General features: G+C 42.9%; 1 protein-coding gene across 1 annotated transcript in view; it reads right to left on the bottom strand.

Moving 5' to 3' along the window:
- Positions 1 to 27,103, bottom strand: part of hs6st1a (heparan sulfate 6-O-sulfotransferase 1a) — an 80,552-nt gene that overhangs the window by 6,896 nt on the left and 46,553 nt on the right. The window contains exons 2-3 of the mRNA XM_050061313.1: positions 7,343 to 7,565; positions 3,000 to 3,248 (exon numbers count right to left, since the gene is read on the bottom strand). Of these exons, the coding sequence (XP_049917270.1) occupies positions 3,000 to 3,248; positions 7,343 to 7,565 (472 nt within the window). The remainder of the gene's footprint in view (positions 1 to 2,999; positions 3,249 to 7,342; positions 7,566 to 27,103) is intronic.

The following is a 27,103-nucleotide window of genomic DNA, read 5'->3' as shown; positions in this document are numbered from 1 at the left end:
AGATAACCATTGTTTTTATTGGCTGGTGAGTGAAGCAAATCTTGCAGCCACTTAAATATTTAACCAGCATTTGGCTGTTGGCTGGTGCTAATTTCTAACCCTGTTTGTCCTCCAGCGTTGGCTCTAGTAGGCCCTTGCTGGCTGTTTTTTAGCTGATTCAGCATGTTGAATCTGCGTTGGAGATGGTAGAACTTGTCGGTGAGTGATTGGCAATTCAGCTCAGTGCATGAGAAGAGAAACGGAAGTGAGGAGAGCCAGGAAATGGCTGAGGTCAAGAGGGCATGAAACCAAAACAAACTTGTTCACTAGCGCAAGGTAAATGTCCTTTTGCTCTCAACATGGGGTTGTGTTGTTAAAGCCCTAACTGGCTAACTGGCGTCTTGAATCAATACAGTCGGTCCTTTTCTTTTTGAACAATGATCACAGACTACCACAGCCTGCTGCTATGAAGAGTTATTTCCTTTAACGTACTTGTTAGTTGGCTGCTGGCTGTAGTCTTTGCAGTGTGTTCATGTGCAACTTTTGAGCTGAGACCCAGGCGACATGAGGTAACGCAACAGTTGGCCTTTGATGTCGCTCTGGTGTGTGTGGGCATTTTGGAACAGTAACCCCATAGCAAAAGGGTCTTGGCTCCTGGGGAATTTTCCTGCGGTGGAATTGCCCATTACATGACATTTGTACAAAGGCTTTATAGGACTTCTAACATGAGAGACAGAACAGAGGGAAAAAAGTGAGCTGGCAATATGTGGAGCAAGATAACAGAAATGTGTTTGATGTTTGGTTGTGCTATGCAGCTGGCTTTATTGGCGCGTATCATCTGTTCTGTGTGGATCCAACATGGAAGGGGGAAATGTGTTTAATTAAGAGAATCCCTTTGAAATCTGTGATGGAGTGCTGGATATCATTTGTGAGCAATATGTGCGACAACAGAGGGAAGCGACGTGCTGCATCAGTGTTCGAAAAATTAGAGATGTTTGATCGGCGGCGCGGGGGGACACCGGCACAAAGCCAGGAAGACGGCGCGGAGCTCAAGTCGTCAAAACAAAGACTTGGTGTATCAGAGAGCAGCCGTCCCGTAATTTAGAACCCAGTTTCAATCATGACTCACTGGGATCTAAGTGGGCTTTCGGCAGCTTTTTAGGAGAGTGTAAAGTAAATATTCACCCGCTGATGTAATTATTTGACTTTTTAAAAAAATAATTCAATCCTGTCACAATTTCACGCAGTGCCTCTGGAAGTATTTAATTTGTAAGCTGCTTTTAAAAACAAATTTTCACTCAGAATGCCACACACAGCCTCCCCCCCACCTGTCAGACTTCCACCACATGGCATTTTCTCCTTTCTCTGATAATAATCATCAGCCCACCTTTCCACAGCCGCTGTCAGAGGAGCATATTTTATTTTCTACCCTCCCAACTGGTTTTGATGTATGAATCAGTGTGCTGTGTACTGGAGGGGTTTTTGGTGGGAGAGGTGGAATTGAGCCTCCCATACTGGACCAATCAAAGTGTGAAGAACGCGTTTGAAGCTGCGGTTTCTTTTAACGGTGACAGTCTTCCCAACTCATTTCACAGCAATATAAGACCACTGTGTTTCCTCTCTGTTCTTTTCTTTTGTCTCATTTTCTATTCTTCCATTTCTTTTCTCAGATTCTTCTCACTTCTTTCCCAAATATTTGGTTTGTTTTTCTGTCTGTAGGCGACTGTGCTACAACTGCCATGCTTGAGAGGGATGCTGGTCATAACAGAAGTACTTGTGCATAATTTAGGTCCCGTTTAGATGTATAAAGATATTTTTAAAACAAATTTTTACCCCTCTTTACTAAAAGAAAAATCTGTCCACACTACCTTCATTGTACAAAATATCTCTGTCCAAACTAGAAGGCAAAAACAACACCAAACGCTGTCTTCCTCAGTCTCCCTCGCCACAAAGGTAGTAAAGTGTACAGGCTACCTTTTTCAGAACACCTACTGGAGATCTCATCATCGTTGATTCCCCTCGGGATGAAGGAGCTCACTCAACAATACAAGTGATGTTCTGGGAATACTCCTCAACAACAAGCCCACTCTTCAAATTGTCTCACCATCTGCTAGTTCGGCCGAGTCTGATCCAAAACCGTTGTTTCAGGTGGACTCTAAACCCCAGACGTTGAGGTAGTCTAAATAACTCTCGGCACAGCAGATGGCTCTGTTCTGATCTACACTTAGTGATGAGTGGATCTTCAAACTTTTTATGACCGGATTATGTGGTCGGCATATATTCTAATCCCCACTGGGAGGGGAAAAAAAGTGTCATGGAGCGTTGTTCCTGTGGGCTCCAGCAACACTAAACCCCTGAGCTTGCCTGAGAAGGACTAAATGCACAAACCTGCTATTTTTAAATATCCCATGGAGAGAGACTCTCACTGCAGCCTGTTCTATTTTGTTCAGAATATGTCGGCGTGCAGCCTCGTTCTGTGGACGATAAACTAGGTGCAGATGTTCCTTCTATAAGGAAATACAGTGAGTGCTGGACGGAGCAGTGAGTGACAACAACCCAGCCCACATTTGAGAGTACTGTTTGCAGTGGAAACGCTAGGGTCTAGGTACCATGTCTCAAGGGTTACTTTTGGATCCAAAGGTACCATACCAAAAGTGTTCGGTGGAAACGGGGCGAGACAGTCCTATTGGTTCCCAGTCTAGGACAAAAGTACCTGGTTCCCAACCTTTTTTGTAAGAGGCCAGGAGCTGGAAATAACTGGAACTGCTGGTTTACTAGCTATGTACACTTTCTAGTAAATAAATATAGTGGATTACAAAGTACAATATTTCCCTCTGAATAATATAAAGTACCATAAAAAGGTAAATCTCAAGTAAAGTAAAAGTACCTCATAACTGTACTTAGTTAATGTCCTCAAATAACTTTCTTTAATGTCTCTTCTAATCTGTCATTTCCTGATCGATGTTTCCTGCCACTCTACAGAACTAGATTTCTAAATATAACCGAGCAGCAGCACTAACCGTAGCATTGTCCAGGTCCACCCCTGCAGCTCGGGTGCTGTTGTACTGCATGAAAGGTCTGATGAAGCGCAACCTGAAGGTTCGCTCAAACAGGAACTGGGTTTTCCTCTGGTACTCCGTCAGACCGAAGAAGGCCATGTCTCGTAGGTTCTTCTTGGCCGACTCCAGGAGGAGCTGGGCCCTCTTCTTCTCTGGAACCGTGGACATGTTGTAGCAGCCGACGAGGCTCAGGTCTGCCAACATACGAACCTGTAGCCAGAGGAACAAGAAGTGAAGGAGGTTATAGAAACTGGTGGATGTTTGTGTGGACAATAGTGATAAAGAATCCGCCTTTAATTTAAGGATTTGTGTTTAAAACTCAATGTCAAAATCAGTTCGGTGAGTTTCTGCTTCCCTTTCTGCTTTAGTTGTACAGTCAAGAGAGACAGTTTTCACAAATATATTAAGTATAATTTATGAATAAACATTTGTGTCTGTGACACTGAAGCTGAATTAAGTTGACATTATTTGTTGACTACTTGACAAAAGAACAGAAAATGAAGTGATGACTAATTAATCATCTCACCAGTGCTGCAACTAGTCATTATAAATTATTTTGCTGATTGTTTTCTTGAGTTGTTGTTTTGTCTATGAAACGTTAAATAATAGCAAAAAAATAAAAAATAAAGGGCTTATACATATTCTCAGAGACCACGGTTATGTCCTCAATTTGCTTGTTTTGTCTGATTAATAGAGGAGTAAATCACAAGTTTAATCTTGATACAATATAAAATCAAGTCTTTGGAAAACAATATATTTGCTGATATCACAGAGTCTGCCACTATATGATTACAATTTGATTCAGTCCAGGGGTCTGTGATTGATACGAGACCATATCAGTAATATCCTAATTGTCTGTTTTTCTTGGCAGCTTGGCACGGTCTACCTGGCTCTGGGCTGCTACCACTGTTAAAATGTTTAGGAAAGATAAAGATGTGCCATGGGAATTTTAAAATAAAGGTGAATCTTAAAAGATGACGATATATATTAATACACCGATTGTTGATCACTGAATTGATATATTGAGCCAGATCAATATTGTTACACAGTTTAAAACCTTAAGGTATTCCATCCACTCTCAAAAATTACATCTAAAGTCTGAAATTAAGTCACATTTGAGAAGCTGGAACCAAAAAGTCAAGTATGACTAAAAGGATTAATAAATTATCAGAACTAGTTGCAGATCAATTTTCTGTCCATAGACTAAATAACCGATTGATTAAGAATTGCAGCTCTCCACAAATTACTTATCAAATAAAATAGTACGTTAAAATACTGCTTCTCCTTTATTTTATGTAACTTTATTTGTTTTTGGCAGACAGAATAATTAGAAAATGGCACTTTAACTCATAATTTACTTACTCATAAATCATCTTTCATACACAAAATGCAGTTCACAGTGCAGTACATTATAGTGAGGATCAACAGCAAAATCAAGACAATGTCTTCAGATATAAACCAAGTTAAATTTAAGACTTTTGGAGACCTTTTTAATACCACATTATATGACATCGCACAATTTAAGTACTATTTTCCCAAATAAGCATGCAAAAAATCCAAAATATATCAGAATGTGTTAAGTTTCTACATATGCATTATCTGTAAGCGTTGAGTTAGAATATGAATGCTTGAAAATGGCTAATTCGTGACATAGCCAACATGAATATCTACAGAGTTCTCCATGCAAGAAGCCTACGTCGATGATATGTGTGATGTAGGTGAACACGTCTGTTATGCTACTTTGCATGAAGCGGCGTCCCAATTCGTAGGTAAAATTCCCTACCCCTCAACACTGCCCCTTCGTTGTTGAGGGGAATCCGTCTGGCGAGTGCACTTAAAACCAAGGGGTAAGGTCAAGGCAAGAGAATTGGGATTGGCCCTAAATTTAATGTGTTTAATGTAAAAAGAAAAGAAAATCTCAGCTCTGTCATAAATGCAATTTATTATAGCAATTCTTCGGTCTGTCCAATGATTGTAAACAGTCATTGGGTCTGTCAGGCTGGAGACATTTCCACTGTAATGTGACTGAAAATATTTAAGACCCATCAAATCTGAATTTAAGACAACTTCAGGCCTTTTTAGGCCTTATATTAAGAAAACTTGATTTAGGACATTTTAAGACTTTTTAAGGACCTGCAGACACCCTGCAAGAGTAGACAGTTCAAATAGTAAGAAGAAGTAAATGTTTCATCACTTTGAGGTTTGGGAAGGGATTATTGAGCGTGATTACATGGGTGTAAATATCCCGTTTATGAGGCTGATCCCAGTTATGATCATATTCGTGATATGGCTTTTACATGAGCACAAAGAGATTGGGTTATTCATATTCCCCCTAGACATCCTGGTTTCTTTCCGAGCACTCCAGCTAACATATTTAGGTTCATCATAAACTGAATAAAGTGTTTACATGCTCAAACACATAAACAGGATACTCCAAAAACCCAACTAAAAACAGGTTCCTCATGTCCATGTAAATGCCCTCACGGATGTTTGTCTTCTTACTTTTACAATTCATAGATTAAAATCCTTACATTATGTGAGTACCTTTTCATATCTCAGTATCATGAACCACTTTCCTTCAGATCCCTTGATCCAGCACTGAACCGAATAAACTAAAGCAGCTTCGATTTGGGGGAATTTGTTCCAAACTGAGACATCACTTTATCACTGAGTGCATTCTGGAGCTGTTGTGTTACAGTACAGGAGCAGGGACTGCATACTGATGTGGATTCACAAGAGTACACTAGGATGTCTCAAGTGTGTGTGTGTGTGTGTGTATTTGTATCTGTGTGTATGTGTGTGTGTGTGTGTGTGTGCACCACATTTATAAGTCATGGGATCCTGAGTAATAACAGCCTGCGGCTCAGGTGAGATAAGCTGGCCAACACGTCTAGGTGGGAGACTGAAAAAGCCATCAGAAAAGAAGGTGTGAATTTGAGGTGTTTATGACCAGCAGGTGAACTCCAGACTGTGTGTGTGGTGTGTGTGTGTGTGTGTCAGTGTGTGTGAGAGACAGACAGAGAGAGAGCACGCTGACGTGTGTGCCGCTCATATATGTTGGAATTGCAGTGAATCGGTCATCAGAGCTGTCAGTTGCGGCCACCGGCTGCTAACAGCTAACGTTAACTAGCTCTGCTGATTTTAACACGGCCTCACACAATGTGGCATTATCAGGGAAACAATAGGGTGTGTTCCCTGACACAACCATAATGAGTTTACTGCGTCCTTTGTTCTGATGGCGCCCCTCCAAAAATCTCTGTTCCTCCTAAACATGTTTTCGATTCAGGACGCCGGCTGCTAACCTGCCATCTCGTCAGCTAACAGTGAGATCACAGAGCCCATTTGCCCAACAGTCATTGTCTTCTTCTTGTACGTGTTCATTAATTTAAGTTTGTGGCCCACTAGTCTCGAGCCAAACATCGACCACTGCCATCAGTAAATGTCCAGTAAATGTCGTCTTATTTGCCAACAGGCCAATGACAGTCGACAAGGTGTTGGTACGTGACTTTCCTTTTAAGAATCAGCATCTACATATACACTTTATTTTGGTTTCTGGTGTGCAAATTCACCACTCGTTCATTCATTCATTCATATTCCTTAACTGGAGCTGGAGCCTATCCCAGCTGACATTGGGTGAGAGGCAGGGTACACCCTGGACAGGTCACCAGACTATCACAGGGCTGACACATAGAGGCAGACAACCATTCACACTCACATTCACACCTACGGACAATTTAGAGTCACCAATTAACCTGCATGTCTTTGGACTGTGGGAGGAAGCTGGAGTACCCAGAGAAAACAAACACTGACACAGGGAGAACATGCCAACACCACACAGAAGGGCTCCCCCACCCTGAGTTCGAACCCCCCACCCTCTTGCTGTGAGGCAACAATGCTGGGTGGTCTTGGATTTATGACACTAGCTGAAAATGTCGGTGCTATAATCATTTAGGTGAACAAAACAGCCCAGCAGAGAGGAGGGAAGTGGGGTCAGGTGCAGAGATGCAGGTTAGCTAGGCAGCGGTGATAAATGGCAGCATCAAGACTGAAATCAGCTGCTCTTTACAGTGTTTGCAGTAAAACAGAGTCTGTGCACAAATGGCCCAGAGAAGCCCAACAGCAAAGTGGAATGACTGAGGATTTGTGGCTCTCTCTGTCGCATTCTTTTACACGACTGCAACGGCTTCAGCTCTGAGGACTATAAACGTGACAACCCTGCAACACATCCCAACTGTTCAAACTCATAGTATGGAGTTTTTATTGTTCTGTATCACAGCTGCTGGTGTGGTTGTTTTCTGTCCTACCTGTCTGTTGTTGGCCAGGTTGTAAGGACAGTCCATGAACTGCTGCAGGGTGCACCCCGACCAGTCAGAGCCCTCGTAGCAGGAGGGCAGCTCCTCGGGCGTTGGGGTCCGTCCATCGCACATGTGCAGGGAGGTTTTCCACGTGGCTCCCCGCTGCACGTGCCGCCACTCGCTGAGGTATCGAGACACCGGGTCCCTCAGCAGGGTGATGTAGTAGAACTTCCTGTTAGGAGGGAAAAAAGGAGCAGAAGAAAAAGGAGAAAGAGAGGATTTACATTAACAAATGATTGCCTCACTTACACAGAATTCTCTCTTTGATATAAGCTTGATCAATCAATAAAAGCAGCAGCAAAACAACCTGTAAAAACAAGCTAATGTGTTAGTTAATTTCATTGCCTTTTTAATTTGTTTTCCTTTGGGACTGAGTCATTTCCTGATTGTTTAGATGAAGCAGATAAGAGGAGTTAGAAGCAAAAAGTGTGTTGATAATTCATTCAAAGACACCATGTGTAATTCTCCAGTCGCCCATGTGGTGGCACTGTTTACAACGCTTGCACTGCATCCACAGAAGTCTGAGGAAGCAGGAGGAAGGCTACAGACTGAGGTTGCCACACTTAATACCATATTATTTGCATTTACTAGAAGCAGCGCTGTGATGCACAAAAGAGAATCTGGTCAGCTGATAGGAAGTCAAAGTACAAATGAGGGGGCGGAGGAGGTGAGGGAGGGAGTCAATTTGTCAGGCGAGAGGATCAGGTCGGCGTTTGGGCCACACAGTGCAGGAAAAGAAACTGCTGGCACAAGCACATCTCACTCTGCGACGCACATCTCGGCGCTGCAAACATCGTTATGTCTCAGACTCCGACACACACACACACGCACACACACACATCCTTCCTCTCGCACAAGTATTAGGTCTGCCTCCGAGAGATGACTCATCCCGCATCTGAGATATGGATGGGACTGTTTTTGTGGTGTGTGTGTGTGTGTGTATGTGTGTGTAATGTAATGGTGCATAGCACAGTTCAATGTCTCTCCAGAGGGGACACTCCCACCAGAGCGGAGACCTTTCCAGGCCTTCACACTCCAGCTAATTACTGCAGTCTAATCAATCAACACATCCTCATTAACCACGCACACATGCAACTTGTGTGCGTGCGTTTGTGAGTGGCTATGCGCCTGCCTGCAGTGTGTCTGGCAGCGATGGTATGGATTTGTCTGGGCAACAGACGCACACGCCGCCGGTCGAAGATACACACAGGCACACACGCTGCCCTCCTCTCCTGGGCTTGCATCACGTCAGAGGAATGTTTGCAGAGAGAATTTTGTGTGCTGACAGGACTCCACGAAAAATCGCCGGTCCACACACAAGCCGCCTCACATATCCACACAGACTCTGTGCTTCCATCGCTAAATCTTTGGCTCCACACTACAAAGCTCACCCAGTGAGAGAGGAGGAGGTTGCTGGGTGGACACAAAGCCCCAAGTGTCACACAAACAGCAGCAGTGTCTGGATATTAAAAAGAAGTAGCTAAAACCCCCTCCCTGGAAATTCAGCCGGTGGCAACAGGGAGATCCCGGACAACAAAACAACTAAACCCTCCTAAATCTAGCAACAGCTGAAAGATGCACAATGAAAAACTCTAAATCCAGCAGCGCCGAGCACATCCTGGACAATAAAACAAACCGACCCCAAAACAAATTTCATCGGGGGAGATCCTGCGCAACAAAACAACCACACCCTGAATTTAGCTGCAGCACGGAGAGATCCCCGCAAATGAAACAAATCAAGTAGCAGCAGGGGGATCACGGACAATGAAAACGACTAAACCCTAAATCCAGTGGCAGCTGGGAGATCCCAGGCAACGAACCAAACAGACCCTCAATCCCGGGACAGTGGGGGGATCACGGCCATAGAAACAAGTATCTAAACTCTAAATCCCATCAACCTAAACCGAAAATCTCATCCCCCCCGATCTAATCAAAAGCAGAGGAGAGGAGAGGCGCACAGTCGAACTGGAGCCTGCAGGAGACCGGGGTGCATTATGGAGATTCCTATGATGACATTATCAGGATTCCTAACACTCCCTAGAGTGCAGTGTGTGTTTGTGTGCGAGTGTGTGTGAGCCTGCTGTGTGTGTTTCTGAGTAAGACTACGCCTATTAAATCAGTGATGACATTTTCCCCCTCTTGGCTTCTATTCTACTGAAAAAACACGGCACTATTTGGCCCTCGCAACAGAGACTGGAGGAGAGAACGAGGGAGAGGGCGAAAAACAGAAAGAGAGAAAAAAGAAAGGGGGAGAAAGAAAGAGAAGGAGAGAGAAAGAGAGAGAAAGGAGGGGGCGGAAGAGAATTTCAATTAGTTTTCTAATACTGTGAAAGCAGTGAGGGCCCCGAGCCCAAGTGATTTATCAAAGTTATGGCTCCAGCTATAATGAAGGCTCAGGCATATTACCAGGGAAAATAAATAAATAACATGCACACAAACACACACAGTAACACACACACATTCACACACACATTCACGGGCATGCATGCAAACCCAAATAAATGATCTTAAACGGCATGCCTGCCTGTCGTGTCTGCTGGGTCAGGCAGACTGCAAAACTGGTGCCATGGAGACTTTCTCGCCTTAAAGCCTAATGATGTCTGGCCGTGTGCTCAGATCCCTAGGTAATGATGTTTCAACCCACACACACACACATTTACTCCCTCACCAGCAAGTCCACTCCCTTTAACACACTTTCTCACACGCGCTCCCTGGGCCTCTGAGGCGACAGCACTTTTTTTCCTCCCCTCCCTTCACAGGTGATATTGCTTATAGTTGAGGCATACGTGCGCTTGTCAAATTAACTTCAAAGCTAATACGCGGCGCTCAATCTCTCACCGTCGAGATTTTAGCCCATCATCCTCCGGCTGAGTGCAGGTATTTGCAGTCAGGCAGCGGCGGTCTGACGGGGCCCCTCTTGCAGACTGCATTTACGTGTGATACATTTTTCACAAACTTTCCCCCCTGTACGCCTTTGATTTTTGTTATCAAATGGAAGGAAACCCCCCCAACGCCCTCGCAAAAAAAACAACAAAAAAAACAAACTCCAAACTGCATTTATCAGGTGTCAAACATGTCAACTAATCTGCGAGATTTATCCTATCAGATCGATGGTGTTTAGAGTAGGCTGATAAAAAAGCGAGCGTTTGGCAGGGAGAGGTGTGATGAAGCTATTATCTGAACCGCTGTGGGATTCGGACTGAACAAGGACAGTTTTGTCTTTTATCTCTCACTTCTTTTTTATCCCCATCACTGTAGCTGAATTCAAAACTGAGGCTGTGAGAGCAGGATGGAGAGCAGTACCTGTCTGGCTGACTAAAGGCAAAGAAAGCACGGAGACAAAAGGAAAACACATCATGCTATCATTCATTCTCTATCTGGATCACATCTTTTACAAGACTTTGACTTTCTACCCGTCTTTTCTGACCATCTCTACCATCTACGCACAGCTTTCTGAAAAAGTGAGAATTATTCACCTGTAAGAGTTTTCCACGTTGCCAAAAATGCAGTTATCAAAGGAAACACTGAATATTTATAAATCTTCAGCATTTTTGGTGTAACAATGGTCACATTTAAAGGTTCAGTGTGCCAGATTTAGGGAGATTTAGTGGTATCTAGCAGTGAGGATTGCAGATTAAAACCAGCTGCAATGTCTCCTGGTTAGAATTCTCTCGGTGTTCATTTTTCAGGAGGTTTTTACCAGGAGCTGAATGATCCAAAGAGGTCTCTTACTCTCCAAAACAAAAGGACCACGTGTTTAAAACCTGTGAAAACACTGAATAAAGCTGCTTCTCCAATGCTGTTTGGCATGCTAGAGATGGGCCACTAACCTAGCACCTGCAAATGTGTGCTCGCCTTATTTCTGATCCACGTTCAGGAAGTTTTAACCGGGAGCTGAGGTCTCTTGCCTCACCAAAACACACAGACATGATGATTTAAACTGGTTAAAACACTGAATAAAGACAGGCTGCTAACCCTGCACCTGCTAAGCTGTGCTCACCTTTTTTCTTTAATAACTTGTGATCCAGACGTTCAGGAAATTTTTACCAGGAGCCAAATTATCCGCAGAGGTCTCTTCCTCTTTTAAAACAAATGGAACTGGTGATTTAAACCCATAAAAATACTGAAAAAAGCAGCTTCACGTTACAAATCAGTGTTGTTTGGCATGTCGCAGACAGGTCATTAACCTAACACCCGCAAAAGTGTGCTTGCCTTATTTCTGATCCAGACGTTCAGTAGGTTTTTACCAGGAGCTGAATCATCCGCAGAGGTCTCTTCTCTCCAAAACACGGTGATTTAAAGTGCATAAAGCAGTTTCAAGTCATGCAGGGGCTGCTAAGTACGATGGACGACCCAAAACATAAAAACGCCAATGGCCCCGTCTGGGGCCAGCGTTTAGTTAGTCTGTTCTAGGCCAAAGTAGAAACATGTGATCTGTGTGGACGAGGACCCGCTCCCTATGTAGATATGAATGGCTCATTCTAAGGTAACAAAAAACACTATGATTCTTATTTTCAGATGATTATACACAAAGGAAAATATACTTAAACATCAGCAGCTTCAACCCCCAAATTGACCAGTTTTGGCCCTCAAAAAAAAGCCATATTGGTTAAGTGCACAAGTGAGAACATGTGAGCGTTATCAGGAGGAAACACACAGTGCCTGGGCCTGTTATGGGCCCTCAGAGCCCGGGGAAAATGAGCCCTTTGCCTGTTTCCTGTGGGTCACAAATCACCACTTGTACATCCTCCACCTTCTCTGTTTAACCTCCCCTTCCCTTTCTGTTTAAATCTTTCCCCTTCTGTCGCTTCTCCTCTTTCAGCCCATCTCTTATTCTCGCCTCCCCCCGAAGGTGTGTCTCTGCCTGATTACAATGTGTTCTTCCTTCTAGGAGTTGGTTTTGTTAAACTCTCAAAGCAGAGCCCTTGAGTAATGTCCTGGGGGGTGCACCACAAATTGAGGAATGCTGAGATTTGAATCGCTTTTTTAGAGTTGTTGTTGAAAGATGAAAAAACAGGAGAATGATTAACTAGGGGTTAGGTCTACAATTTCACATGCTTGGGTTACCTTTTATAGTTAAGGTTTCACGCAGATTAAGAGTATCTCTGAAAGCTTTCTCTGTATGACAGGGATGCAACAAGAGCAACAGGAGCAGAAGAAATACTGGAGGTGGTTTGTGGCTGCAATACACAGGAGACACAAAGTCTTTTATCCTTTTTTTCTCTCAAGGGAGTGAGAAAAAGTTAAGAAGCCTTGTTTAAATATAAGGTTATGGCTCATAGTATGATTTACGCACCCAGACACACAAACATGGTGACGCCAACAGTATCCCACTGCGTAGAGCGCCCATGATTTATTAATAGTTCACGGATGTTTGTTGAAACCAGATCCGCTCAACAACACTGCTCTTTGCCGCCTCTAAAAATGAACCTGAACTCAAACAGCTTAAGAGTAAAAAGAAGGCGAAGGAAAAAACGTCACGCCACAGACGTACGGAGACCTGAAGAAGTGAAAGTTCAAAGACAAACACTGACGCAAAGAGCTAACAAAGAGCTCCGGAATTAAAAAGCGTTTAGCAGAACAGATAACTGGATTCAAACACAGATAGAGAGAATAAGATTTAAGATCAGTGGCGGGATGTCTGTGTGTCATGGCCTGGTTTAATAAATCACTGTCGGATGCCAGCAATCCATCACCAGTGATATTTCACACTGTCTCTGATGGGGTCTAGTGTTTGGCATCGAGAACCAGCTCTGAATTGGTATAAATTCCTAAGACGAGAGGATTGTCAAAAATTTAACATTCATTTTATCTTAAATGTCATGATCTGTGGCCTCCCTCTGTTTCACATCATAATAGAGTAAACATCTGTCGGTTTTGACTTGCTTGTCAGAATTTTTATTCTTGATTTAACTTACTGACTCTTGAAAACAAAGTTTAGCCTTTTGTACTTTCGTCTACATTGCTGTGAACACACATGTATGCTGTTTATCACAATAAACAAAAGTGGTGTCTGGCTTCACGAAAGACAGAGAGGGAGCAGTGAAAGTGTAGCTGTAGTCGAGGCACTCAACTGCAGCATGTTTAGTCTCTGATTTGTTCAGTGACTAAGCCCGTCAATGGCTGTTTTCACCATTTAAAGAAACAGTTGACCAGTCAGAGTGTGAGGAGGAATGGGTATGTCACCTACTTAGTTTTTCGCCCCGTTTCCACCAAATAGTACGGTTCAGTTCATAAGCTTTTTTTACGTTTCCACTGTGAAAAGTTGTGGATGGTACCAATGGAACTGTTCTGTACCGTCCCCATGTTTGGTCCCCCCTCTGTTGGGGTCCCTAGCACATAGATCTGGTACTAAAAGGTGGAGCTGTGAACACTGCAGTCTGTTGATTGGTCAATAGAGGACGGTCACTCTGCTCAGGGCTGAGTTGTGGCTGGTTTTGAGACTCATGTAACCACAGTGACTAAGGTAAAGGTTGAGCGATATGATGGAGATTTGGTAATATCATTTCTACTGCAGAAGGTGGATTTATTTTTCTAAAGAAGGCATGACTCATTGACTTACCCTGACATTCTCACCCTAACCAGTCCAACCTCCCTCGCCTAAACCTAACCAACCCAGCCGACAAAGGCAACAAGTACTTGCCAATCAGAGCGAGAGTAGGGCAGGTCATACCTTTGCTTTCCTAGGAAAAGAAAATTTTCCCATGGGGCTAGTCGGGCCTGGATTCTTGTGTGACTGTCGCAAGATTTTAATGATTCTCACCAACCCAGCAGCTTCGCAATAGTGATTGGTGCAGACATGAAGGATGAGAGTGAAGTTGTAAATACAGAGACCTGTCACACTTTTATTTTTAACTCAGGTGTTGTTTTATGTGAGACAGCTGTTTGCATGGGAGTTCCAAATAAAAGAAGAAAAGAATGAAATGTGATGAAGCATTGTTTGGTTTGGTTATTTTAAGCCAATTGCTAATTGAATTAACAGAACAAGTACTGTATTATGGTGCATACCATTACCATTAAATTACAAGATTGTGGCCATATCGCCCACCTCTAATTGACACAGCTGTAGAAGTTGCTGTGAGCCAACTTTCTCCTAAATCTATAGTTTGTTAAATCAGTGTGAAAAACATTAAGTTAATTGGACCTTGCAGCTGTGTCAACGTGAAAATGGAAATGGCATTGGTGGGACGGAAAGGACACTTGCTCCTGGTTGGTTGGGGCAAAAAAGAGAAAGGCTATGAACTATGAACACAATGTCAGACTGAATACATGAAGTGAGACGAAACAGCAATTTAGTCTGACTATCAGGCTACAGCAGCTGCAGGGTTTCTGATGTCCACCTCCCTAAAACATGCTGTTTTTTCAGTGGTTTTCTTTTCTTAAATAATAAGGTGTCAGTCAAGACCCGAGATTTTATACATACCAGAATCGATTTGTAGAATCTGAATCAGATTTGATGACATCTATTCCTGACCCAACCCTTCTCTTGAGAGTACATCTGTGTGTGTTGCTGTTAGTGTAGTTTAACTTCCAGGGAAAACCCTGGAAACCCCGGCCTGTGCCTCCACTCCCTTAGCTTTCAAAGGAATGGTCCCATGGAATGTGCTGGCTGTAAATACAGATGATATCAACCATGTCAGAGTGTTTGTGTGCGTGTGTGTGTGTGTGTGTGTGTGTGTGTGTGTGTGTGTGTGTGTGTTAGAGAAGGGAGAGTGAGAAGCGACATGTCAGGACTTGAATCTCAATAGACTTTCCCTGATTCCTTCTGTTCCCTTTTAGCGGTAGGATGCGTCATCATTTGGACACTTGATTGCTCACACACGCACACACACACACACTCTGCCCTAAAACAATTGTCATGTAGGAGATGTATTAGACGGTAAACAATCAGACACGGTTGTGAGCTGACAGGCTTCAGGCTATGGACTGGAAATGCCTCGTCTCCATCTCAATCCCTCTGTCTGCCGCACCGAATCAACGGTGACCTCTCGAGACTAAACTTCACCCCTTCGCCCTCCCTCCTACTCCTGTTCTCCTCTCCTCCGCTCGCCATTCGTCATCTCATCCCGTGTGTCCTGGGTGTCTTCTGTCCAATAATGACGCATTAAGACAGACAGAAATAGACCCTCTGGTTCAGACAAGCTCTCGAGGCGTCTTCTATGCCTGCCCTGGCTCACTCTCCCCTCCCTGTACCGCTCCTCTGTCTCTTTCTCTCCCTCTTTGTTAGTCGATCAATAACAGCCTCAGGATTCAGACAGGCTGCCTTGGTAGTTTGGACTTTAAACACAGAAGACGTACGAGAGACGGAGTGAAAAAACAGAGAGTAACAGAGGAGACAGTGGCGACAGTGTTGGAAAGAGGGGACACGGAGGGGCCACGCTGGAGTGAAGCAGACATCCAGGAGATTGTGGTTCAATATGAGGGAACTTGTGGAAATTCTTTGTTCTCTCTCGGCAAAGAGAAGCAAGACAGTGCCAAGAAGTTATGGTTTCTGAGTATTTTCCATCGCAAGTGTTCACATTTTCTATATATCATAACATCCTGACTCAGATTTGCAGACTTTTGGATGCAATTTGATACGCTGTGTGCTGATGTGGCCCAGAAATGGGACTGGGACAAGTTAGTGTAGTTTTCATAAAATCATATACAGTGATCACAACTAGGGCTGCGAATAATTATTATTTTATTATCTATTTATCTATCAAACTCGTCACAGTTTCCCTGAAATGAAAGTCATATCTTCAAAATGCTTGTTTTGTCCGACTTAAAGTTCAAAATTCAAAGATATTTAAAAGTAGCAAATCATCCCTTTAAAAAAACTGGAGTCTGGGAATGTTGACTGAAACCATTAATAAAAGATCAAAGTGGTTACTGAATATTTTTCCTGTTGAAAGAATTGTTTCAGCTCTAATCACAAAGCATGCAACAACTTTGTTAACTAACTTTGAAGACTTCCCCCTGGTTTCAGAGAAGATTCAGTTTTTGTTTCTTGACATTGAAAATGATTAATCAATTATTAATTAAAAAAAAAGAGGCATATTAATCAAGGATGAAAAGAATAAATAGTTGCTGCCAGTCATTCCAACAAGTCAGTAGATACAACTTATAAAAAGCAACTGCCAACATACAAGATGTGAAATGTTACAACCATTAATAATGTATGCCTGGATGAAGGCTGTTCCAGTCTATCTTAATGTAGAAATCCCTTTTTAATGGGCTCAAACAGCGTTGTGTGTGATTATGATTAAGATACCGCTGCAAATAACATTTTCATTTATCTATTAATCTGCAGATTATTGTCTTGATTAATCGAATAATTGCTTATGAAACACCAGAAAATAGTGAAAAAACTATCACCATTGCTCAAAGCTCATCCTCATGTGGGTAAAGGTCTTGTTTTGTTTAATGAACAGTCAAGACCATAAAGGGTAAGTTCGGTATTTTTCAACCTTCCTTTGTTTTTGTGTCTGAGTAACTAATGGAGACAACAATTTTTAAATTTGGTCCAGTGTTAAGCAAGAGCGCAGCAGGCGGCAGCAGCCAAACAAGCTGCAGTGTGGACATTCGAGGCATGTTCGCACCGTCAGTCACATCCACTGAAAGTGCTATTCTGACAAGTGTCTGACAATTTATGGAAAGAATCTCTACAGAGGCAGACCCCTTTGTTTAAATAGCAAGTTCCTTTTTGTTTAACCAAACACAGCTCAGAAATCGCAGTTGCCAAAGCTGCCAGACATTTTAGGTAACGGTAATTTTATCATCGTAAAACACACTTCCTTCAAAGTCAACAGAAATAAATAAAACTCACAAAACCTGTCTCGGTTCGTCTTTTCAAAGCTCCAACAACCACCAACTCTGGTTTGGTTGCAACGAAAGATTAATTCACCCAGTCAGACGTAAAAATATGTTGGCTGTATGAAAAAGGTCTTTCTCTGGTGGCCTCCAAATTCCCCAGATTCCAATGTGATCGAACATCCACTGGGCATGCCGGTACCTTTCCTCACAACCCACAGGACTCAAAGGATCCGTCGACAACGCCTTGGTGCCAGACAACATAGGACACCCCAGAGGTCCTGTCTCCATGACTCACCAGGTCAGAGGCTCCACCGTAAATCGGACTTGGCTCTGACCTGTTGAGGCCTGGACAAAAGACCTCTGGGGTACTGGTTTGTCCCACAGATACTCGATCAGATTGGGATCTGGGGAATTTGAAATCTAGGTTGATGCCTTAAGCTCTTTGTCATGTTCCTTGGACCATTCTTGAGTAGTTTTTGTGGTGTGGCATGGTGCATTGCCATACTGAGGGGCTACTGCCATTGGGGATACTCTTGAAATCAGTCGGGGTACTTCATCTATAACAACGTTTACATGGGTGGAGTGCGTAAGAGGAATCCACATAAATGCCAGGACCAAAGGTGTCGCTGCAGAACTTTGCATTGTAATGACATGATCAATGTTATTCATTCATCTGTCAGTGGTTTAAATGTTTTGGCTGATTGTTGTATAAGACTATGAAACTTCTAAGCTGAAACCAAAGATTGTTTGGAAACTAATAGCGTCAGGTTTGGATTTAAAAAGCATCCAGTTGACTGTTTGTAAATTCAAGTTAGGACCAAAAGTGGAGGCCTCTTATGGTGGCTGTGTACAGGACGATCTCTTCAGTCTTCCAGAGCCGTCCCAGAGAGACACTGAGAACGTTTCAGGCCCTGTGCAGATAATGTCAGAGTATTCAGGCGAGCTGCTCTCAGCATGCAAGGTGCTCTTTACAAAAAAAGCAAGTTGGCAATGCAAATGAGAGTTGCCGTGCGACCGTAACTAAAGGAGCGTGTGAACACTTAGCTTATGCCATGAGTGCAAAATAACGCATGGCTTGCTGCATTTCAGTACACACACAAAAAAAGCAAAAAAACAAAACCTTGCATCCCTTCCGTGATTACCCAACAAAGAAAAGACACAAACAAGGAGAAGAATACCTCGGATGAAAGTGTAGCTGACGGCTCAAGTTGGACGTTACAGTACAGGAATGGACAAAAGCAAAAAGAGGGCAGAGAGAGAGAGAAACAGGGGAGGGAATCCCCTGAGTGCAAAGCTATGTTCAGCAGGAATGTACTGCCGCCTGTTCTCTCATGTAACTTGACTGGCAACAGCCCAGAGAGCTGTCTGACACAGACGGAGAGGGGGGGGAGGAAGACATGTGTAGAAAATAAGATGGATTTGGCAAGATGGGTGGGGGACAGGAAGCACTGCACAAGTAATCACACATCATTTTTCATGTTTTCACAATTTAAAGTTATGTTTCCCTGAGAGTACTGGGTGATATGACGACACTGCCAGGAAATATACATTTTTCCAACTGTCAACTGAGAGTTTCGCAATAACATTCATACCAAGGTTCCTGCTCCGGTAACGTCTCTGAATGTGCTCAGCCATTGTTGGCAAAGCTGCAAATTAATGAACATGACTGCTTTATTGGATTTTTATTGAATTTCTATTTCAATTTCTGCATGGATGTGATTAAGTACTTTAATTTGGCAGTTATTAAATTTGCTGGATGTGGAGAAAAACAGACACTCCTGTATAATATTTTCTCTAGGGCTGCAATTTTTATTACTTTCATTATCGATTCCTCTGCTGTTTGTTTTCTTGATTAATCGATTAATTGTTTTGGCTGTAAAATATTAGAATATTCTACAAACCCGCAGTTAAATTCTCCAAATTGCCTGTTTTATCTGTCCAACAGTCCGATATCCAAAATTTTCACTTTACAATCATATATGATTAAGAAAAGCATCAAATCGTGAGTGTGTTTGGTACTTTTTTCTTGGTAAAATGACTTAAATGATTCTGAAAGTATGTGCTGATTCATTTGTAGTTGATTCTTCTAGTTCCAATAGAAATAGCGTTCACTAATAGTTTGCTTTTCATTTCTGATGTTTGTATTGGTATGATAAACAACATTAGCCACAGTTAAATGTAGAATATTTCTTTAATTTCACTGAAATCACCAGCTGAACCGTTCACATGGACGCTAAATAAAGTGATCTGATAAGATGCCTGTTTACATGCCTTAAAGCTTTTTATCAGAATACAACCTTTTTGACTTTTGCAAAGTAGGTCCACCAGCTGTAAAGCATCTAATCTGCTAGAAATAAGACAGAGGAAGATGAAGACATTTTTTACAACCTTATTGAGAGAATACCAGTCATTCAACAGAAGGAGAAGAAATGCCTCCACCTGTTAATACAATTTAATGGTAAGTAATTTAAGTGTAACCCAGGTTGTTTTCTGTAACCACAAATTAGATGCCCTCTAAACACCTCACATGCAGACTATTGGTAGAAGTTAGAATTTTCCAATGTCCCCTAAATCAGCGGTACCCAACTGGTCCAGCCACAGGGTCCAGATTTCTCCATAGTCATTGGTTCAAGGTTCACACAATTCAATACATTCAGCATCTTCCTTGTGTTTGGCCATGTTGTCGAGCTAGTTGCTGTCTCTGTCAAGTAGCTATCTGTTACTCTCTCACTCTACAGCAGGAAACAGCACTTAAGAAAAAAAGCTCTGTGCAAGAAATTCACTGTTCTTCAAATAAAAGTTTGTTTTTTACAAAGCTGACACATTCGCGAGTCACTTGTGGGCCATTCCGAATGGACCAGCAACCAACCATTTGGGAACCACTGCCCTAAAAGTCTGATATGCCGAGACCTTCTTGAAGAGGTGGTCTCAGTCCGGTTACAAACGAACTCTCGTGCGATTTGTTTGTGGTGAGAACGTATTCCGACCTCGATCCGAACCAACTGCAGTCACATTACACATTGAAGCAAGAGGACTCTAGCAGACTCTAGGTCTGAAAGCACCCTTATTCTGATTGGACTATTATTCCGACTATTAGTAGAATATTAGGGTCCATGTAAACACACCTATAAATGTGTCTGTCAGGTACTGGTTTGCTGGATTGAGCAAAATCAGACACTCCTGTCAAATATTGCATGATTCTGATCCATTTCACTGTGGAAGATTACATAAACTGACAGAGAATCTGATCCTCCTAATCTCTTGCTATATTTAATTCCCATCATGTGACCGAAACAAAGGTTAAAGTTTGAGCAGCAGAATAGATTGGCTCAACAATAGAGAAGAAATTTCATCACCCTCTTTGCCAAGTTTGCCTTTGGGTTGTAGCCGCGGCCCAAAGTAATAAAGAAGTGATTATTAACTGATTTTTTTGTACATAAGGACCACAGTAGGAGTGCTAAGACTGGGAGTGTGAAAAAAAAGAAGTGCTCTCAGCAACTTTAACAAACTGCGCTGAGACAAATAAAGTGATAATGTATGCAAAAAAAAATCCAATAAAACAATCTGCTATAACTTCCTGAAGCTGAGACAAATAATCGTGATTAGAAGTGTGAACACAGTAGTAAGAAAAATACAGTAATCACACTCCTTTTTCATAATCATGCAGCCGTAAAGGAGCGGGAATGTGAGCCAGGGAATGAGAGAAATGGGAGGTGGAGCTTCGGGTTGTTCAAGGTAACACAAATCAACCTGATAGCCCTGTGTGTGTGTGTGAGTGTGTCCCCAGAAAGTGTGTGTGCATGTACAAATTCCCCTCCACCCTGCGTCATATTCATATCCCTCCTGATACCGAGGTCAAAGCAATCACTTTGCTAATACGCTGACATATGGACATGCTGCACTCGCATTACCCCACCCAATCCCACCACGCACACACACACACACACACACACACACACACACACAGAGTCACACACACCTGCATGGTATGACATAATCCTTGCTGTATGATGATGTCAGATTATTGATATGTCCCAACAGTTCACTTAACACGATGAAGAGAAATCACCAAGTGTGAGGAAGGAGGAGGAGGAAGAAGAGAAGGAGGAGGTGGAGGAGACATGATGCAGAGTTTGGGGGCAATTAAAAGGCTGGGTAACGAGGCTAATGAGCAGACAGGTGGCCCCATTACAGAAGCAGCCGCACACACTCATTAACACACTCAAACCTCCCCTCTGGCTGGGATTAGTGCGTGCGCAAGTGTGTGTGTGTGTGTGTCTGTGTGTATGTGCGAGACCCCCCCGTTTCCCCCGTTAATCAGTCGTCACATACGAGACTGGAGGCAACAGGGTGTTTCTGTGCGTGTGCATTGTGTTTGTGTGTGTGTGACTGGAGGCGAGAGTGTGAAATTGGAGTGATAAGGCAGTTAACATTCAAACCTCCCCACCTGCCCTGTGCAACCCTGACAACGCACACATACACACACTTGTGCTTGTTTCTTTCACTCCACTCTCGCCGGTGCTACATCTGTATATGCGTGCAAAAAAAAAAGTCTGCATTTGTTTGTATGAATAAACAGGATAATGAGATTTTGCTGAGCCAGTAGCGGCAGAGAACAGTATATATATGTGTGTGTGTGTGTGTGTGTGTGTGTGTGTGTGACAGAGGCAGAGAAAAAGACAGGATGCATAAGCAAGGCAAGGGTTTTTTTTCTTTCAAGGTGGTGTCAAGTGTTTGCCCAGGAAAGGGGAAAAAATGATGTGGCTGTAATTACACAAACATGGCTAGGTATGGTGATGCTTCAGGTTTTACCCAGAAAACTCAGCAGATGCACAAACAAACACAAAACAGCGGAGTCACATGAGGATAACGCTCAGTCTCTGGGTATCCTTGAAAAAGAAAAGACGGAAAAATCCCCGAGGTAGGTTAGAAAAATTCTCAAGCAAACCAAGACACAGAGAAGCACAAAGAGTGGAGTTGGGAGAGCACCAGGGAGGGAGAGGAACAACAAGAAAGGAAGACAGCGAGGTGGTGGAGAGGTAAAGGCGAGGTGGAAGAAGCAAAAAAGCCCGCTGACATTTGGGGGATACGTCTGCATATCAATGGGGCTTGTATGGGGAGTGGTGGTTATTATCTATCGATGGCAGAGGAGGGGGGGAGACGGCCAGGAGGCCAGTCAGTCAGTCAGTCCTGGAGACAAGCCTGGGGCTGGATTTACACGCTCCGGTCCGGGAACTGCAACCTCACCCTGGGGAATAGGAAGCGGACAATTGGCTCTTTAAGAATGGAGGGAAAAGTGTGAAGGCAGAGGAGGGGAGGAGGAGAGCGGGGGTGCATATGAGTGATGCATGTATGTATGTGTGTGTGTGTGTGTGTGTGTGTGAGTAAGGGGTCCTCCAAGCCCAATTAAGCCTGACTGCATGTCGGAGGGCTGTGCCAAACATGCCCCACCTGTTTAGAGAGGGCCAAGGGGCTAATGAGCACTGCCTGGAGGGAGGAATGGCATGAGAGCGCAAGAGAGAGGGGAAAAAAAAAAAGTGGGAAAGAAAATTCCAGGGAATTAAGGAATAACGATGATATTCCCCAGATTTTGTCCCCCTGCCTTGTCTCTCATTATGCAGCCGCAACTCAGACACACAATGTCGGAGGGATTTCACAGCTAAAATTAGCCTTTGTTATCATACGCAATCATACGGTGCGGGCTGGATACATGTGACAGGGCGGCGCACACGTACACACACACACGCGGAGCCTCCAATCAGTCAGATACAAACAAGCAGCCGAGCAAATTAAAACCAGAAACGGGTGGAGAGGCAGGGGAGCAGGAAGAAGGGGGCATAATGAAATAATAGGAGCCAAATATTGTGCAACAGGAGCAACAACAGCTTTTTCGAGACAGGACGCCTCTGTGTTGTGTGTGTGTTTGTGTGTCTCTGTGTTAAGTGTGTGTGAGTTTGGGTGAAAGAAGCCCATTGTCTAGCGGTGTAACTCAAGCTCACAGCCCCAGCTTTGCCTCGAATAAGCTGCGAGGCTGTGGCATCCTTCCTTCAGTCCTCATTTACTCCGCTCTGTTCAACCAGACTCAATTTCCTCTGAAAGGAATAATTCCGCTCAAACAGTTTACACCACTCTCGTGTCTGTTAGCTAAATATACAGCCAGGGCCAGTTAGCTTAGCTGAGCATAAAGACTGAAAACAGGGGAGAGAAACTCGCCCGGCTCTGTCCAAAGATCACGAGAACTGCACCTCTAAAACTCACAAATTAACACGTTTTATCTCATTTGTCTAATCCATAAAACCGAAGCACATAAAGGATAAGTTGTGCTTTTATGGGGGGGTTATGTCTTGGGTGTCCCCGTGAGGTTTCTAGGCAACCAGGAAGGACTTCAGGGAGTTATTGCTCCCAGCAAAGGAACAGTCTAGAACATAACCTCCCGTAAATCTGCATCTTGTAGTTTTTACATCATTCGTTATTCAGAGATTAAACAAACAAGATAAAGTGTATTAATTAGTGACCTTTAGGAGTTCTGGTCGACTGATTATTACCTTTGGACAGAGTCAGGCCAGCTGTTCACCCTTGTTTACAGTCTTTATGTAAGGCTAGGATAACCAGCCGCTGGATATGGTCTTAAAGCTTTTTTATGTATAAAACTAGATTTCGTACATTCAGTCATCACTGCCTACATAATTCCATGGGTCCTTTATGTTGGCATAGATACTGCCACTAGAGAGAACTAGCTAGGGTCAAAAGTTTCTGACAACAAACAAAGCGACGGTGAAGGAGGTCGTAATTAACTGTGGTCTATGGATGGTCTATGAAGACATTACGTACATCGTGACATGTGTACGGGGAATTCTTTTTCACTTAATTACTGATTAATTTTGTTCCTCCGTTTTTAAAATATCTTCGTCATGTCGTAGGGTCATATTTCACATGAAATACACTACACTGTCCCCTCGCTTTTTGTTGGTACATTTTGTCCATATTCGTAAGCTTTCAAAAAAAATGCACAAATAAAGACAAGATAAAGGGAGTACAGGCAGAAGGTTATTACATCTCTGTATACATATCTAATTTTGAGCACAGACAAGCCTAGGGCTGGGCGATATGGAGAAAAAAAAAATCACAATATTTTGACGTAATACCGAGGCGTGGGAATCACAATATTTACGTCACGATACAATACTATTGCGATTTTAAATATGTAGCGATATGCTGAGTATTGTGATAAAATATATTGCAATATATTACCTTTTCTCAACTGTAAATGATGTACCCGAAGGAAAACTTCAACATCTGTTTTACCTAACAAGATATGTAAGTTTTCAGTCTGATCATCTCACGTCAGCCTTTTTTTTTTTTGCAGCAAAATTTATCTAGTGAACTGAAAAAGTAACAGACCCTTTTACTGTTTGTATATAGTATGACATTTTTTAGTGGGTTAGACTTAGCTGGAGGCAAAAAAATTCTCCACAGACATTAGCTGGTGCTAGCTTGCTAGTTCTTTTGGCTTGTTTTAGACAATGAAGGAAGGTGATACAAGTGGTGCATTCAGAAATACTCACACAGACTGGACTGTTCATAAATTCGTAACGCTGCTGAAACGTACCGTTCCGTTCAGAATTTTTGTTGATCACCTCCATCCAGTCCTTTCATCTCATCACATTTAACCATAGTTGGCTCCCAAAAACAAAACAAGAAGACATTTTAAGACTCCTATGTAGCCTACAGCACTGTGGTGGCAAGTCGTGTTTTGCTCCAGCTAACAAACTGGCGTCATTGTGACGTCGGACCTAAAAGGGTTTATTGATAATATTATTCTAGTAGGCTACCTTAAGTTTAATTTGTATTCATCATATTAATCATTTATTAGAGATGTCCCGATACCACTTTTTCCTTCCTGATACCGATTCCGATCCCTGAAACCTTAGGTATCTGCCGATACCGAGTACCAATCCGATACCAGCACGTAAAATAAAAATGGATGGGATATGAATTGTTGTATGTCTCAACTTCTAAAACTCTACGTACTATGTAGAGTAGAATGCTTTTTAAACTCTGCTCCGTTTCCGTTTCATTTGCCTGTAGCGTACGTATGCGTAATGACGTGAGGCATTACGTGGTATCGGATTGGTCGTAGGCTGTACTCATCGATACCCGATACCGCATTTTAGGCAGTATCGGAGGCACTTCCGATACTGTATCGGTATCGGTACAACTCTAACATTTATAGAATTAAAATAATCGGTACTCGGCACTGTGTGATGATATGTTATAATAACACTGCGACAATATTATGCAGTTGACCATTGGTGCTTTCACAAAATATTTACACAATAAGATTTTTGATAAATAATCATCAGTAATGTTGAGATAATGACTGAGTGGGTAAAGGTAAATAATAGAACAGCTAGAACACTCTGTCTTTAAAAGGCTGCCTTTAAAATCAGGAAAAGACAACATTTAGAATATTACGATACCAAAGTCTAAGACAATATCTAGTCTGGTATCACAATATTGATATAATATCGATATATTGTCCAGCCCTTGGCGTACGGATATGAGAGTGTTATCAATCGTCTCGTGTAACTTTTGGCAAAAGAGCCAATAATCATACTCCCCAACATGTCCAACAGTTCCTTAAATTATCAGCTGCTTCACCTTCAAACAAACTAACATTTATACAATCAGGTGACCAAAGCAGAGAGACGAACTTAATTGCTTATTTGATTTTTTCACACTACATCAAACAAACACACATACTCCAGCAGTCCACACACACATGCACGCACATAAACACACATGCACACAATCAACCGGCAGCTGCTAACCCCGAGATTAAGGCCAGTGTGACAGACGTGATTTCAGGCTACATCTGTGACAGAGAGAGAAAGAGAGCAGAACAAACTCTACAACAAACGTGGAGTAACATGCAGCTAACGTGCACTGGGCAGCGAATTGTCACTGGCTAGTGGAGAGGAAAAAACAAGAGGTGAAAAAAAAAAAAACAGAGGAAGAAGAAAAGCGGTGGAGCCACGCACCATCTGTTGGGTGCATATTGACTGCTGTGCATTCAGAGATTCAAAAGGCCATTAATTCCACACAAAATCCAACAGAGGGCGGAGGAGAAGACCAAGGAATGCTCTTATCAAATAACCTTTTAACAAAAATTAGACAGAGAGGAGATGTTTGACTGGGGATGGAAGCAAAGTCCCTGCCCTTTCTGATCTCTCTCTATCTGGCTGAAAAGAAGAAAAGGGATTTAAAAAAAAAAAACAGATGTTGTGTTTGCATTTGATGCAAGCAGGCTTTTTAGTTACGGAACCTGGCATTTGGTCGTAGCTGAAATTGAATTAGATCTCCATTTAGCCCGCCACAAACAGCTCTGCTCCGACTGCGCCCATGTTCTCATCTACTCCCAGCTCTCTCTTCCCCCCTTTTCTCTCATCTCTCCCTCTTCTCTCCTTCTTAAACCATCACGAATGACACCGAAAATAATTGAAAAGCCTGCTCAGTCCTCCACAAAACTTCAAACCTGCTTTTCAAGAAAGGCATGGGAAAGAGGAGGGAGAGAGATAGAAGAGGAGGCTGAAAAAGAAAAGTGAGGAGGAGAGGGAGATTTTTTTTTTTTTTTTGGAGGGGTGAGCTGCTCATTGATATGACAATTTGATTTTCTGGGCTGTGGTGTGAAGCAGCTTAAGAGGGCATCCCTCTATTATAAGGCCTGTGACATCTAGCCTCTCCAGCTCTTCAGCCCCCACCCCGTATATATATATATGTGTGTGTGTGTGTGTGTGTGTGTATGTAAGCTGGTGCATGTGTGCCTCTAAGTACATGTGTTTTTCACTGTGTGAGTGGATGTGGATGTGGATATGTGTGTCCATCCCAGGCGGACTCTCCCCTGAGTTTCCAATC

The sequence above is a fragment of the Epinephelus moara genome, chromosome 14, assembly GCF_006386435.1.
Source record: "Epinephelus moara isolate mb chromosome 14, YSFRI_EMoa_1.0, whole genome shotgun sequence".
Taxonomy (NCBI): domain Eukaryota; kingdom Metazoa; phylum Chordata; class Actinopteri; order Perciformes; family Serranidae; genus Epinephelus; species Epinephelus moara.
The sequence above is the reverse complement of the archived record's forward strand: the minus strand, read 5'-3'. Positions and strand labels throughout refer to the sequence as shown.